Here is a 16,737-nt window from a genome sequence, read left to right as displayed (position 1 = left end):
TATAAATCTACCTTGTTTACTTCTACATATCCAATACCTACTATACCACATCTTATAGACATTTAAGTATTTGTTGAATAAGCAGCCTTCTTGTAAATAATATATAAAAAGAAAATTTTAAATTTCAATGTCTTCCAACAGAAAAAAAATTTTAATTAAACATCTTAGATTATACTTAAACTAAGTTCTGTCACTACCAAGATATTGTCTGTGCTGTCTTTTTAGGGGCACCTGGGTGGCTCAGCGGGTTAAGTGTCTGACTTCGGCTCAGGTCATGATCTCCCAGCTCTGTGCTGACAGCCCAGAGCCTAGAGCCTGTTTTGAATTCTCTCTCTCTCTCTCTCTGCCCCTCCCCACCTTGTGCTCCGTCTCTCCCTCTCTCTCTCTCTCTCAGAGATAAGTAAACATTAAAAACATTATAAATAAATTAAATTAAATTAAATTAAATTAAAAGTGCTGTCTTTTTAGACAGAAGATATAAATACTTTTATAGAGGAATGCTTGTTTAAAACACATGATAACTGTGGGCATGTAAGTGGGTTAAGGCATAGGAACGGCATTACTCTAGTAAGGAAACTACCTGCTACGTGTGGGAAGCAAGAAGGAAATGAAGAGCACAAAAAGGAACTCAGACGACATAAGACATTCTAGTATATCAGTAAGTAAATGTAAGGAAGGGATACACAGTAGAACAGAGAATGTTTAGAGGATATAAAGGTAAGTAAATAACTTGCCTAGTCAATTTACTAAGTAGAAGCTTGCTTAAGAATCATCCGGTTATTATCTGGGTACAGAATACACTTTCATACACAAAGAGAACAAGCTATTGTGCCCTAAGAATATGTATTTTGGTTTATATTTAACCATTCTTCCCCACTCTCTATAAAAGATCTCAACAATAAGATGGTTAGTAAATATACATAAAATATAAAGATCTAATCACAGGTGAAAAGTCCCATGAATAATACCTGAGAGCAAAAGCAATGATGGAGCTGGGCTCCTTCTCACAAACAGCAATGGGTACCCGTTCGTGTTCATACATTAAGTAGTGTTTATCTGGATCACTGTTCAAAATTTTCAAATAAAGAAGAACAAAATTAGCAGAAAATCATCTACACAAACCACTAACACATTATAAGTAAATCTCATGACAATTTTAAGTTAGGTAAATACTGCATAATTACAAGAATATAACTAAATAAGCCAAAATGTATGTAGAATTTAACCAAACAGCCAAGGAAAATGTTATCAACAGAAAGTTTTTAAAGGTAATTGGAAATTGTCAGATCGGTTTTCAAATCGGAGGGTTCCGGAATAGTTACTCTATACAACGCTTTCCACGTTTCCAAGAGGAAATAATATAACACAGTTGCTACAAGACTTTTTGTTCAGGCTTATAGTAGAACAAAATCTTTCACACTTCTGCTATCCATCATAAATACTTTTTGAGATGAACACAGCTCCACGTCTAGTAGTAGTCCAACAAGAAATAATATAACACAGCCATTCTCCTATTTATCATATGGAAACTCAATGGTGTGACTCCATTTTAACCCAAATCTTGATCCCCTGACCTCCACCCTAAAGCTCCTAGGGAGGCATTCATTCATTCGTGTTAACAGCTATTTGCTGTGCCAGAAACACAATATTAAGAAAAACTATTACTGGGGCGCCTGGGTGGCTCCGTCGGTTAAGCCTCTGACTTCAGCTCAGGTCATGATCTCGCGGTTTGTGAGTTCAAGCCCCGTGTCAGACTCTGTGCTGACAGCTCGGAGCCTGGAGCCTGTTTCAGATTCTGTGTCTCCCTCTCTCTCTCTGCCTCTCTCCCACTCACGTTCTGTCTCTGTCTCTCAAAAAGATAAATAAATGTTAAAAAAAAAAAAAATTAAAAAGAAAAGAAAAGAAAAACCATTACTAAGCACCTAACATGAACAAGATGTGAAAGCATCAAATAATCCTGCAAATAAATACAATCACTATCTGTGGTAAGCGCCACGAGGGAATCATGAGAGCATGTAACAAGGAGACCTAATCTGGCTGAGGCAGGGAGCTAGTGGGGACAGTCTAAAGTTTCCCTGAACAAGAATTCAGAGTAATGACAAAAGAAGAAAGTGAGGGCATGGGCAAAGGTCATACAATAGGAGGAACAACAACCTAGTCAAGAAACTAAGTCAAGTCTGAAGCAGAGAAAACAGGGACTTTCACAGACTGTAGTGTAAATCTCTACTTGTCTTTACTGTAGTGTAAATCTCACCCTCCCTGAGAAGGTGAGCTCCCAAGAGCAGTGATTTTCCTTATTAATCTTGTTCTACATCCTGGGGCACGAGAACTGGCACTCAGTACATTTAAATACTGACTAATAAATTAATACAAAGTTAAGAACAAAGGTCTTATGAACAAATGTCCACCTTTTGGATGCACTTGCAGCAGCATACAGGAGCAGCATCTGATGGCTACACAGATCAACCAGTGGAGAAAAAACTCACAGCCAACCTGTTTTCTTTCCTACTCAGTGAGCCCAGTACAAACAAGATCACATGAAAACTTGTACAGGTCATTGTAATTCATTGACCGAAAAGTACCATATCCCAGAAAGTTATAAGTCAGTACTGTCATCTTCATACACAACCAGCAGTATGTTTTTATGACCATGGGATCAATAGATGTAGCAGTATGTCTTTAATATAGACAGATAGATATAGATAGATATAATATTTATATATAGGTATAAACAATTATTTTCAGAACTAGTAATCTTAAGCATTAAGCAACATTAATGTTTTTCTCACCCATTCATCTCCTATGGTTGCTATATAATAATTCTATAAATTACATTATACCAAAAGACACTTCTTTTACTATGATGGAAATATAATTTGAGAAGTATGCATAATGTTAAATAAATATATTTAAATACGTAAAGAATAAATATTTGGAACGAGGTGTTTAAAAGTAAGTGAAAACAAAACAACCCAACAACAGCCACTGACTTTTACAGTACTTACAACGGAAATGGAATAGGGTTGTAGCTATTTCCTGGAAGCAAATTTGCAAAGATGGCTTTCATGGTTGATTTTTCCTTCACCTGGCTGTCTGTGGATCCCAGCAAATGTCCATCAAACACATCTAGGATAAAAAATATTCTACTTATAAGTTAATATTCAGAACAAGTAAAAAACAGTATAAAGTATCAACATTATTTCTTGCCAGTTTTGGAATACAGACATGTATTCACACCATAATTACCAATTATGGTACAAAATTTCTGATCTAGGAATAAGGACTCTTTGGGGATGAAAGAGGAAACAATAGTGAAGCATACATAGCACTGACTCCAAAGATCACACTGTTTTACATTTCACCCTCTCTGAAATTGGAACCATCCCATAATCGATGCTTTATCATTGCAGGGGCCGGGCAGCAGCCATGATGAAATTACTGCCTGAGCATTCGTGAACGCAGCCACAGCTCTTCTTATTATCATTTCAACTCAGTTATATGCACTGTGGCTGTGACATCGGAGTTTAACTGCAGTTTAAAAGTTATTTTGGGGGCACCTGGGTGGTTCGGTCAGTTAAGCGTCCTACTCCTGATTTCAGCTCAAGTCATGATCTCAAGTTCACAGGCCAAGAGGACTGAATTGGGCTCTGCGCTCACAGCATGCAGCCTGCCTGGGCTTCTCTTCTCTCTCTCTCTCTCTCTCTCTCTCTCTCTCTGCTCCTCCCCCAGTCGCACACTTGTTCTCTCTCTCTGAAAATAAGTGAACTTTTAAAAAAATTAAAAACTAAAAGTTATTTTTAAAGTTTACACTACTTAAGTAGTTACTGCTTTGAACAGAAAGCAAGGAAAGAGAGAAACGAGGCATAAATTTGCCATTAGTGAAATAAACAGTTGTTGTGGGAGAAATGGCTGCAATTTCTCTTATTTTCTTACAAGGCAAAAAACCATGCGCTTTGTGGGACTCAAGAAAGTAATATTCCCAGAAAACAGATGAAGCAGAGTAACATTCTGCTCCTTAGATATTCCTATGTCAAGGAGCGCCAACTGAAGAAGTGATACGGTAAAAAGCTGGAACCAAAATAGCACTTCCAGGAAAGATAAAATGTACAAACTCTAAGAGATAAGAAAGCGTCGTATCAAGGCATTCACAGTGTTCTCTTTCGGATGAAGTACAGTAAAAATGACTTCAACTGTACCTTCGGAACTGCTGGCTGTATCGAGCTCAGGGGGCGCTCCCGCCAGCTGCTCGGGCAGGGCTTCCGGGGGGGTAGGCAGCTGCAGATGCGCCGAGCTGGCGGGGCTCTGGCTGGACAAGGTGGTCAGGAAGCGGTCCTCTAAAGAAAAACAGACTTCAGTGAGTCATTCAAAAACGCTGAGCCCATGTCTACCTAATAGGAATGTTTTTTAAATGCCAACTCATATTTCTGCCTCCTAAACCAAAGAATTTTAGCTTCCTAAAAATGACTTAGGCCATTTTAGCACACATTTTAGAAATAGATACAGGGGCGCCTGGGTGGCTCAGTCGGTTAAACCTCCAACTCTTGGTTTTGGCTCAGGTCATGATCCCGTGGGTCTGTGGGTTCAAGCCCTGCATCAGGCTCTGAGCTGACAGTGCGGAACCTGCTTGGGATTCTCTCTCCCTTTCTCTGCCCCTCCTCTGCTCATGCTGTCTCTCTCTCAAAATAAATAAATAAACTTTAAAAAAAAATTTTTTTTAATAGACATAGATACAAATATCCAAACAGGTTACATGACTTGACCTCAGTCAGCTCTTAGTGACAGCACTGTGGCTGGCCACCCAAGTCTGATTCCTATCTAATATTCTTTACAACTAGACCATAACTGGTTACCTAAATCTCAGTTCATTCAATTTAATAGGGAATAAAATCAAGACACCATTGGAAGAAAAAAATCACGTGCTCATTCTCAGGGGGAAAGTTTACTGAATCATAATAGAAAAATATCAAGAATTATGAGTTGAGCCCACATTCCACAAAGACGATCCAAGTAAATGTCCCTACAAATTTTCTAGGATGGCACCAAGTTATTCAATGAAATACTGTGAAAGACAGCTTAGGTCTAGAAAAAGATTTTAGTGACATGAAAACAGAAATTAAACTTTCTAATATTTTTGCAGTGAAACCTGCTGACTTGGGAACAAGCAAAACAAAAATTCAATTTCCTTCTTTTCTTTGCTCTTCCCCCAACAGATCGTGTTATTTCTACCTCCTCATTGATCTTCTTGCAATATACTCTAAGATACACTGACAGTGCTATAATACAGGAAGGGAGAAAAAAGTCTGTAACAACTGCATCAGAAAATCTTCTCAAAATTAGCCATGGAAACAACTTCTAGACTAAGGAATCTCTTTAAATCCAGTGGCAAGTGATTACAGAGTCAAGGACCCACCTTTTTCTCCATTTTGAAGTCCTGGAGAAATATTTCGTGGAGCCGCATCCATTGCACTTATCTGCAGAGAAGTAAATACCTTACTCTTACGGAAACATTAAAATCACATTTTTAAAATTTTCTAACCTTAAGCCTCTTTTTTGTCTAATTTCTTTTTTTTTTTTTAATTAATTTATTTATTTTGAGAGAGAAAGAGAAAGAGCACAAGGGGAGGGGGCAGAGAAAGAGGCAGAGAATCCCAACCATGCTCCATACCACCAGCACAGAGCCTGATGCAGGGCTCAAACCCACGAACCATGAGATTGTGACCTGAGCCAAAACCAAGAATCAGATACTTACTTACGAGGGTCAGATGCTTAACCAACTGAGCCACCAAGCGCCCCTTATCTTAAACCTCTTAAGAATTAAGATACTCAGCTTTTGTTTATGTGAGCTATAGCTTTTGATTTTTACCTTATTAGAAATGAAAACTGGGACACCTGGGTGGCTCATTCGATTAAGGATCTGACTCCTGCTTTCAGCTCAGGTCATGATCTCACAGTTTGTGAGTTTGAGCCCTGAATCGGGCTCTTTGCTGACAGTGTGGAATCTACTTGGAATTCTCTCTTTCCCTCTCTCTCTCTCTGACCCTCCCTTGCTCTCTCTCTCTCTCTCCCTCTCTCTCGAAATAAATAAAAACTTTTTTTAAAAAATTAAAACAGAGAAAGTTTTAGAATATACATTTATTAGTTCATTTTAAAAATAATAAACCCTTACATGTTAATGTAAACATTTAATTAAAAAATACCTATCAAAAAATTGGTAAAAGTGGCATTGTTTGACACTTTTACAAATACTTTAATGTCTAGCAGACAGCTAGATATTATCTCTGGCTTCTGCACTTCATCTATTGAGCTATATTATCATGACTGAACAATATAAAGAAAATCTAGCCTCACACAGATACGTAATTGAAAAAGGGAAATCTTGCAGAGACCGTGGAAGGAACTTAAACCCTCAGGAGTCCTTTAGCTACACTCTGTGAACAGTGCTCTAAACAGTGGCTCACTTCCCAGCATTAAAGCATCTAAGAACTACTTAGGATTACCCATTAAATTTAGTAATCTTTTATTTTCCACTGGACTTACTCAAGTCCCATTACACATAGGTGAAATATATTTAGAATCACTATAAATCCTGTGTACAATTTGTTTACAAAGTCATTTCTTAGATGGCTATTTAGAACATTCTTAGATTTGCTCACCATTCCAGAGAGACCCCCGGCTACCCTATATAAAATAACCCACTACCACCCACTCCCTTAGCAATACTCTCCATCTCCCTTATTTTTTTCTTCATAGCCTTTTTCCCATTTTTTTAAAAAGCTTATTGTCCACTGGTTTATTATCAGTCTCCTCCTAATCAGACAAATGTTCCACAAGGATAGTAACTACGGCCTTTGTTCATAGCTATACGTCTGGAACCTAGAATAGTGCCTAAAGTATTCAAAAACTAGTTATCAAGTGAAAATACAGGCAGTGCTACAGACTTTCAAATCAACTTTCAAGTCTTCAAAAAGATGATCATCTACTAAATGATTTTGTATTTTTAATTCTGCATGTACGTATTATAATCAAAGGTCTTACACAACTAGCTTTGCAGTTTCTTCTGTGGGCAAATGGGAAGGCCATTAACAGTCTGTGTTAGCCATTAATAGCCCCAGATTACTTCGCAAATACTAATACACAAACCATCTTCAGTAACCCTCACTCTTACTCTCACCTAAACTTTAAGGGAAAGTAATTCCTACACAGCTATGAGACAAAAAGGAAGAATTCATTTATGTATTTCTAAACAACACAAAGATCTAAGGCACTTGAATTTATCATTCCATGAAAATACTTCTCTACAGATATTATTATACACTTGTACAAAAAAAAAAATTCAAAGTCCCTCATCGTATTATTAAGTCCTTATACTATACTAACATTAGTAACTTATCTGAAAATATGGTTACTTAGTATGATAGGCAGAATTCTAAGATGGCCCCGGAGAATCCTGCCCCCCCCCCATACACATCCCCCATCCACTGTTATTCACACACTAATCTAAATACTGCTGTGAAGGGATTTTGCACATGTATTCAAGGTCCCAAATCGGTTAACCTTCAAATGGGGAGAGATTATCCAGGCAGTGATCTGATCACACAAGTCCTTTCAAATCTGTGTCTAAAGGTCAGAGAAGAGGAACTAAGGAATCTGAAGCATGAGGATTCCATGCATTGTTGAAGGTGTGAAGATGAAAAGGGGCTCACGGCAAGGAAAGCAAGCAGCCTCTAGGAGTTGAGAATGGGCTCTGGTCAACTGCCAGCAGCAAAAGTGAGACCTTAGTCCTAAAACAACTAGGAACTAAATATTACCAACAGCCTGGATGACCCTGGAAGATGACCCTGAGCCTCAGATAACAGCCCTGAACCAAATCTTGTCTGGAGCTATGTGAGACTGAGCAGAGATCCCAGCCACACCGTGCCAGACTCCTGACCTCCATAAAGATAAATTTGTGTTTTAGGCCACAAAGTTTGTGGTCATTTGTTATGTAACAAGAGAAAACTAATACAGTTAGGAAAAGCCAATGAAATCAATGTGCAAAACTAACCCTCAAGAAAAACTTCCCACTTAAGCACAGAAATAAAGAACACACAAAACTACATATTAAAATAAATTAGGACTCTATTATACACTCAGGACGTCCAAAATCTCTCCTTTAGAGACCTACTGCAACCATGATGCTCTCTCCAGTGAAGCCCATAGACAGTAGCTTTTGACAAATGTTTGAAATGAACGAATTATAACAATTTTATTTCAAGCAAGATAAAAAATTCATCCAGGTCATGTCTCTTGGAAACCTCACAACTGCAAAATGAAAAACTATTTAGTATTATTAAATCTACGTATTAAATTACTACTTGTGAGCGTCTTAAATGAAATTAACTATAATATTTATATCAATGGAAGACCAAAGACTACATTTCATTACCTTGCTTTCTTCCCCCTGTCTCAGTCTTCCAGGACTTGGAGGAACTGAAGGTCGCTTTCTACCCTTTTCCTGCTGGAAAAGGTCCTGCAATCTATAATTAAAGGGGTTGGGGGGAAGAGAATAGTTTGTTTCTAATATCCTGAATAACATTTACAAATTTTGTGAAACCAAAACAATTAGATTTCCTACTTTGACTGCAATAGATATGAAAATTATGTATAACTAAGTTTCTGGGTTTTTTCTAATCAACTAATCAAGAGCTGTTAGTGATAGGACTATACTTATAAAAGAACAACAAGTTATTATAAGAAACAACATAATGTAACCAAAACACACTAGCTTGAGTGACCAACAGACCTGAGCTCCGAACCAGCTCTGATAATTAGTAACTGCACAACTTGGGTAAATGCCTTGGTCTCTTAGAGATACTGTTTCCCCCTCTGTAAAATGGAAACAGTATATACACACTGTAGGATTCATAAGACCAAAAAAAGATTAAACGTCCACCTAGTGCCTTACTTATTGCTTAGCATAATGCAAGTGCTCAATAAATAAATGCTATAATAATCCAACTCGACTTTTAAATAAGCATTAAAGGGAAATATCTCCCCAAATAAACATTTAAATAAAGGTATAAATAATAACATACTTGAGGGGCACCTGGGTGGCTCAGTCGGTTAAGCGTCCGACCGGCTCAGGTCATGATCTCACAGTCTGTGGGTTTGAGACCCACGTCGGGCTCCGTACTGACAGCCTAGAGCCTGGAGCCTGCTTCGGATTCTCTCTCCCTCTCTCTCTGCCTCTCCCCTCCTTGTGCTCTCTCTCTCTCTCTCTCTCAAAAATAAATAAACAAACATTAAAAAAAATAATAATAATAACTTGGGGCGCCTGGGTGGCTCAGTCGGTTAAGCTGCCGACTTCGGCTCAGGTCATGATCTCACGGTCCGTGAGTTCGAGCCCCGCGTCGGGCTCTGTGCTGACAGCTTGGAGCCTGGAGCCTGTTTCGGATTCTGTGTCTTCCTCTCTCTGACCCTCCCCCGTTCATGCTCTGTCTCTCTCTGTCTCAAAAATAAATAAACGTTAAAAAAAATAATAATTAAAAAAAAATAATAATAACATACTTGAAAGTCCTGGCCTAAAAACCAATAATCACTCCATGGAATACTAATTCAGTTACATCACATGCAATAAGCACACACACTCCTCAGTATCTGAAACAGCACTGAAAGCTGCTCTCATCTTTGTTTCTTTATCTTTACAAACTACCTAAAGATAAGCATATATATTTTTAAAAATTTTTTTAACATTTATTCATATTTGAGAGATGGAGAGCGTGAGGGGGTGGGGAGGGCAGAGAGAGAGGGAGACACAGAATCCGAAGCAGGCTCCAGGCTCTGGGTTGTCAGCACAGAGCCTGACCTGACGCGGGGCCTGAGCTCACGAACCACGAGATCATGACCTAAGCCAAAGTCGGACACTTTACCAACTGAGCCACCCAGGTGTCCCATGACTAGCATATATATTTTAAATAGTGAAGGGGGGGTGGTGACAGAAAAACAAAAACTTCTACAACTTGAGAGCAAAATGTAACATCCATTATCCAAAAGGCCCTTACATTAAAAACGTCACGGCAGAGCAAATTTTGCACAAACATTAAAGAAGCCCCAGGCGCTCAAAGCATACCTGTTGTTCCAAGCCTGAAGCACTTCACACAGACTCTGCTTCTTGGCAATGAGGGACTCGAAGATAGACTGCAGCTGCTGTGGGGCGTCCGCGGAGGAGGACATGAGCCTGGCTTGCATCTTCTCCACCCAGTTCTTGAACTCGCCTTCCTCCATCTACACGGAACAGAAACAATTCGGGCAGGTGAGGACACACACCCCCAAAAGAAACTTCTGATTAACAGTTAACAGTTAACCTTTGAGTTTCTGTCAGAGAAACAAATTACCTCTTTTTGTGCAAAGATATCTTCCATTTTTTCCTCTCTTGTCTTGCTAAACGTATCGGTTTTCAAAGATGCAAGTCTTTCATCAACAGCGAGATATACCTGTGAAACTCTGATAAAAACACGGATGTTAAACACTTCAGAAAAGTTGGACTTAAATCTTCTAATCTCTTATCAAAAGAAAAATCACACACACAAAACTTTAACTGTATTTAACCTAATTAAGAATCCTATACAATTCTGCAAAACAAAAAAGACCTAAAGGGATGTACATCAAAATCTTAACAGTTTTTATGTCTAAGATGGTTTGATTTTTTTTTTATACTTTTATGCAGTCTTACTTCTTTTTTGTAACAGGCATATATGCAACATATATTTAGAAAAATATTTATGTTGGTATTATGCTAAGTGAAATAAGTCAGAGAAAGACAGATACCATATGTTTTCACTCATAGGTAGATCTTGAGAAACTTAACAGAAGACCATGGGGGAGGGGAAGGGGGGAAAACAAAGTTACAGTGAGGGAGGCCAATCGTAAGAGACTCTTGGATACTGAGAACAAACTGAGGGTGGTTGGGGGGGGTGGGGGAGAGGGGAGAGTGGGTGATGGGCACTGAGGAGGGCACTTGTTGGGATGAGCACTGGGTGTTGTATGGAAACCAATTTGTCAATAAATTATATTAAAAAGTAATAAATAAATAAAAACTTTAAAAATATTTATGATTTCAAAAAAAGCTACATGAATAAACCTGACATTTTTAAATATTTACAATTTTTTTTAAATCTGTACAAAAAGATGATCGAAGAAACTAAAACTTACTTTTGAAAGAAGTCCTTTAGATCCTGAAGAAGGGACACTTTTAATGGGGCCTGACGTTTAATGAATATCTTAGGGAGTGGAACACATACTTCAAGAAGCCGGATGGGAGAATAACTGAGAGAAAAAAATACAAGTAATAGTAGAAAAGTAAAAAATACTTTAATATCTTGAGTAGAGGTAATCATAAATCCTATGAGGTATAAGAAAAAGTTTCTGTAAAATAGCATTTTACAACAATTATAAAAATATTGAAGACAACTTCATCCATTATAATACCCTCCCCAATTCTAGAAGGGTTTTTGTCTTGTTTATTTCTTCACTGTACTGTGATGTCATCATTTATCCCCTGAGGCTAATAAAAAACAATGGCTGGGAAATAAACTTTATGAATGAGAGGAATCCCTTTCTACAATTAGCTCATGAGCACATCACTTTCCCAGCTCCTGAGGATTCCTCATCAGTCTTTATTCTCATGAGTCCCTTAAGAGTCTTTCCACCCACGAGTTTATGTTGCTAATAAATGCTATAACCTGTCCACACAGTAGGTTCACGGTTAAAGCTCTTGCTCCCAAAGGAAATAAGCTCTAATTCTAAGTATTTCCTGAAGGCCTATTTTGGGTCAGATGTTATTTTAGATGCTGAGGATACAGTATTCAACAAGGGCCAGAATTCCTGCCCTCCTGATTCAGAAATAAGGAGATTCAGGAATAAACAAAACAAATACTTAAAATATACATTATTGCAGATGGTAAGTGCTACAGAGAAAAATAAAGCAGGAAAGGGAGACAGGGAGTGCTAGGGGTGAGGAGTCAGCTCAGGTAAAATATGAACAAAGACCCAGGAAGTAAGGAAAAGCAGGCAGTTATCTGGGGAGTAGGAGGTTCAGAGAAGGAAGGGCAAGCACCAGGCTCCCAAGCAGGATCCTCCCTGGTACGAATGAGGCTGCAGTGAGGGGACAGGAGGAGGAGGTGAGAACCCAGAGGAGGTACTGAGCAGTCAGAGCTTGCAGGAGCTCACAGGCCCATAAATAGGCTCTGGCTTCCACCCTCACTGAAACAGACACCCAGAAGAAGGCTCTACAGCGGAGGAGTGGCCTGAGCGGATTTTCATTGAGGGAAATCACTTGACTGCTGCTGAGATCAGACTGCAGGGGGCAAGGCCAGAGGGAAACTGGTTGAGGCCACTGCAATCATCTATCAAAAGGCAACAGAGGCTCAGTCCAGAGTGGGAGTGGCGGAGATGGTAACAAGTGTTCAGATTCTGGATATATTTTGAAGGCAGAACCTGAAGGCTTTCTCAGATCATTTAGCACCACAGTGGACCCATTCTTTGAACTGGTGATTTTAGCTCTATCTGGAATATCCAATTAACCTTATGCTAGTTAATGTCTCAACAAAAATTCTGACAATGCTTCCATGTAAAACAGTGGTTAAGATTAACATGTACAGCAGATCTACTAGTTCACATCACAACTTCATCCCTTGCCAGCTCTCTAGGTGACCTGTAAGCTCAAAAGTGAGGTTAATAATAATACCTATTTCTTAAAATAAGGATTAAATAAAATGACAACACTGAAAGCTCTTAGCACAGAGTATGACCCTCTGCATTTGCAAGGGTGGGAGTGGGGAACAACACACACCACAAATTAATTCAATCTAGTTATAGAAGAAATGTTACAAAGCCTTTAGGGACTAGGTGACTATGTATAAGGTCACTTTCCTACCTGAAAGATGCCACCATCTGATTATAGGAGAAATACTGGTGATAATCATGGTGGATGGAGTGACCACACGGCTCAGCATTGGCTCTGCGAGTGTACTGGTGCCCATAAAACCTAAGTTCAAGGTATTTTGCAAATGACATGGACCAGGACTCATTGGAAAGAGCAACAACTGGTGTTACCTGAAATTACATATAAATCACTTGTTATGCAACCACATACTGAGAATCTCTTTTTTAAAAAATAATTTTTCTTTTCTAGTACAAATCTAATATATTTTGACTGCAGAAAACTGGAAAAAGAAAGAAAGGTTTAAAGTGGGTAGAGTTAGGGATAGCTGGACATGCAATACGCTAGTATTTTTACTTTCATGATGTATATACATACAAATACACATAAATGAATTCATAGAAGGTACCCAGCCAGCATATTTGTAAATAAAAAGTCTTTCCTATAATTAGTTTCATAACCCTGTATTATTTTTACTTAATAATGTATAATAAATATTTTCCCACATAAAATACTCTTATACAACTTGATTTCAATGGCCACAGAATATCCCATTATATGGACACATTAAACCAATCCCTATGGATATACATTTAAGACATTACAAGATTTTCTTTATTCTGATGATGCTCCGATGAATATATATACATATATATATATACACACACACACTTACAAATATCCATAATTATTGCCTTGGAATAAATTAAGAAAAGTGGGGATTGGTAGGTCAAATGGCATGAATATTTATGCGGTCTTGGAGACTTTTTGCCACACTGTCTTCCAAAATTGGTGCACTGGTTTACACAATCTCCAACAGTATCTGAGAATACCAATTTCCCCACTTGCTTACCAATCTCAGGAATTATAAATCTTTGAAATGTGATTTCTTAAAAACAAAATAAAACCGCACTTCACTGGTTTTATTTACACTTCTCTACTAACAACTCAAATTTATTTGCATACGTCTACTGGCCATTTGTGTGAAACTGCTTTGTGCCCTTTTTTTATCATGCCTTACAGGAGTTTAATATTAAGTATATTACTGTTTGGTCATATTATAACTTTTTTACACATGGAAATCTTTCATCTTTGTGTAACAAAAACTGTTTACCTTTTCCTTTCTAACATAGCCCCAAAGGCAGAAGTTTTTGTTTTAAAATGAAGTATACACACCAAAGCATGTAAGATATAAAAATCAAATTTAAGTTATTCATTTAATTCACTGCTCAATCTATAGAAGTTCACATATTCCGCAACAAAATATTACCAGCTGTCTAACAGGAACCATACTTGTTCCTGTAAGAACAAGTATAAAAAGTAAGATCATTGCAAGAAATGATCTCACGGCTATATGTGTGCTACTGCAGAAGGAAAAGACTTTGATTTTGGCTTCCTCAACCACTGATACTGACATAGGTCACACTATTATTTTATCTGTAATTCTCATATGTGTCTTCTGAAAACACACTCCAAAATAAGCCAATGAGGTTAAAGTTGGCATAAGCTTGCTGCAAATAATCTGGATAAAAAGTAAATACTGAAAGCATAATATTGTCACCAAGTATTTCCTCCAGAGTTAAACAAGAAAAGAAGAAATAAAACACATGCTCCTTTTTCTCAAAAATGGTCCTTTTCACATGGCACATGAAAACCAGCAGAGATCAATTTAAACATGGTCTCAGCTGTATCTCTTAAGATAGAAATGTTGATATAGGCTCAAATAGCCACAAACATCCTGGCGTGCTGTAATTACTGTGTTACAAGTCTTTCTCCTCCCCAGAGGACAGACGCCATGCCAAGCCCTTACACAGTCCCTGGCACATAGATGGTGCTTAAATAAGTGCTGAATAAATAAGCATAATTGAGAATTGTCAAAATATAATCTCCATAATTTTACCAAACAAGGTATTTATATTTTGTGTAATGACTGATAAATTCTGAAATGGAACCTTCAATAAACAAACACTAAATGGAATACACAGCACTGGAAGATAAAATAAATAAGAGCCCAATGACAAATAAATCCAAAGTAATACAGACCACCCCCTCCCAAAAGAACTACGCAAATAAAAAAAGAAATAATGTTGTATGAAATTTACAGTAACAGGGCACGTTTACCTGTTTGCAGATTCTGCACCAGGAATAGGTAAGAATTGTATGTTGATATCCAGGTACTGGAGAATCTAACTCCTTCAGAATTATCTGCACACAGCCTTGGCCATGGACAAAGCGCCGAATATGATGCACCATGGGGGTATCACAGAACATGCTAGGACACTGATAAGAAGGCCTTTGACAAAAAGAAAGTCCTCACATTAACCATGAAACCGAGGAGCAATGTAGAATGAATACTGGCTAACTGGACCCCATCTCCAGAAAGAGCAGCATCCTCTCCGGAGTCATGCTGACCGGTGGACGATCCGCACGGGGTGCCACCCACACTGCTTGGAGCCTGCAGCCGAGCATCCTGTCTTCAGCTACAGCTCAGTGATAGTTTCCAGTTATTGAGCACCTTCTATTTGCTTAGCATTTTTAAAATATCAACTCATTTTTTTACCTAGTCAAGCCCATGACACATCTGGAGCTTGTTATTCCCTGTAAAGGGGGCTGGTGAAAATCACTTGCTCTTGATCATGTTAAGTGGCAGGTGACAGCACTAAGACTCAAACCCAGGTCTAGCTGTTCTCATGCTTCTCCTGCCTCTCATTTCAATCACTCTAAAGATAAACATCCTAAAATAAAGTCTTAGGGATGGCAGTGTAATTAGACAAAGACTGAGGAACAAAGTGGATAAGATATCCTGGAGTTGAATGTGAAATAAATTCCTTCTCTGTATGGTATACAGAGTGTGGTATCACAGTGAAGGCCACACAATACTCCAACTAATGTTCACGTTTTAGGATGAAATCCTGGGCATCTGAAAAGCATACATGAAACATAAGGAGAAAATTTGTTCTTACCTGAAACAGTATCTCTCTAAAAATATGCCTAATGTAAGATCATTCTTTCCATAAAATTCCATTGTTACAATCCTAAAAGAAGACAACATTTCTCAGGAACATATCGTAAGAATTGCCACACAGCAAAGATACTTCATGAGACTACAAACTGATTACTTGTTAGATGTGACTAGAAGGCAGTATTAGAGTAGATAATATTTTGCTGTTCTTCTAGAACAGGTTTGACCTCAGCTGATAAAACAGGTTTGGACTAGCTCCTTATCCGTTCCCAGTCCATTAGCATCTTATCAAACTACATCAGGATGCATAAACAATAACATTAAATGAGTAAAATAGATATGAGCCAGGAAGAGATAAAAGCTTCCTTCACAGAGCCCTCTGCTCTATCACCATAAAACAGAACTCCTGTCTCTTGCTCTCTGGTCCTCATACCTTTACTGAGCAAGAACAGCAGCAGCTCATATTCTTCCAGGAGAGCCAATTCCTGACTTATAAATGCCCACAAATAAGAGAATTTGGTTATAGCCCTGCTGTAGCCTAAATCTTATTCAAGCCTTGACCTAAGGAGTCCGTAAACCCCCAGAGAAAATTCCTGTGGGTTCCCCAGCCCCAAGTCAGTCCGCTAGAGCTATACGGGAACCAGAAGGATCCCTGATCTCACTGGAAACAATAAGTGTTTCTGGAGACCAAGATTAAATACAGAACACATTTTGTCAAGGAAACGGTGCTCCACAAACAAGCAGCTACATTCCAGAGTACTTTTAAAACTAAAGATAAAACTATGTAATAACTAGCCTTTTTCTATCAATCTACTTAGAATTAAGTTTTAGGACAAAATCCGTTAATAAGGCAAAA

The 16,737-nt window shown here is 38.2% G+C and overlaps 1 protein-coding gene across 5 annotated transcripts in view; it reads right to left on the bottom strand.

The window, feature by feature from the left end:
• Positions 1–16,737, bottom strand: part of PIKFYVE (phosphoinositide kinase, FYVE-type zinc finger containing) — an 81,890-nt gene that overhangs the window by 15,708 nt on the left and 49,445 nt on the right. For all 5 annotated transcript variants that reach the window (XM_030324196.1, XM_030324195.1, XM_030324199.1 and 2 more), the window contains 11 exons: positions 15,883–15,954; positions 15,041–15,212; positions 12,914–13,092; positions 11,191–11,304; positions 10,374–10,482; positions 10,109–10,263; positions 8,426–8,516; positions 5,411–5,471; positions 4,197–4,334; positions 3,006–3,126; positions 969–1,064 (listed from right to left, as the gene is read on the bottom strand). In XM_030324196.1, the coding sequence (XP_030180056.1) occupies positions 969–1,064; positions 3,006–3,126; positions 4,197–4,334; positions 5,411–5,471; positions 8,426–8,516; positions 10,109–10,263; positions 10,374–10,482; positions 11,191–11,304; positions 12,914–13,092; positions 15,041–15,212; positions 15,883–15,954 (1,308 nt within the window). The remainder of the gene's footprint in view (positions 1–968; positions 1,065–3,005; positions 3,127–4,196; positions 4,335–5,410; positions 5,472–8,425; positions 8,517–10,108; positions 10,264–10,373; positions 10,483–11,190; positions 11,305–12,913; positions 13,093–15,040; positions 15,213–15,882; positions 15,955–16,737) is intronic.

The sequence above is a fragment of the Lynx canadensis genome, chromosome C1 (assembly GCF_007474595.2).
Source record: "Lynx canadensis isolate LIC74 chromosome C1, mLynCan4.pri.v2, whole genome shotgun sequence".
In the NCBI taxonomy this organism is placed as follows: Eukaryota; Metazoa; Chordata; class Mammalia; order Carnivora; family Felidae; genus Lynx; species Lynx canadensis.
This window is presented reverse-complemented; position numbering and strand designations above follow the sequence as displayed.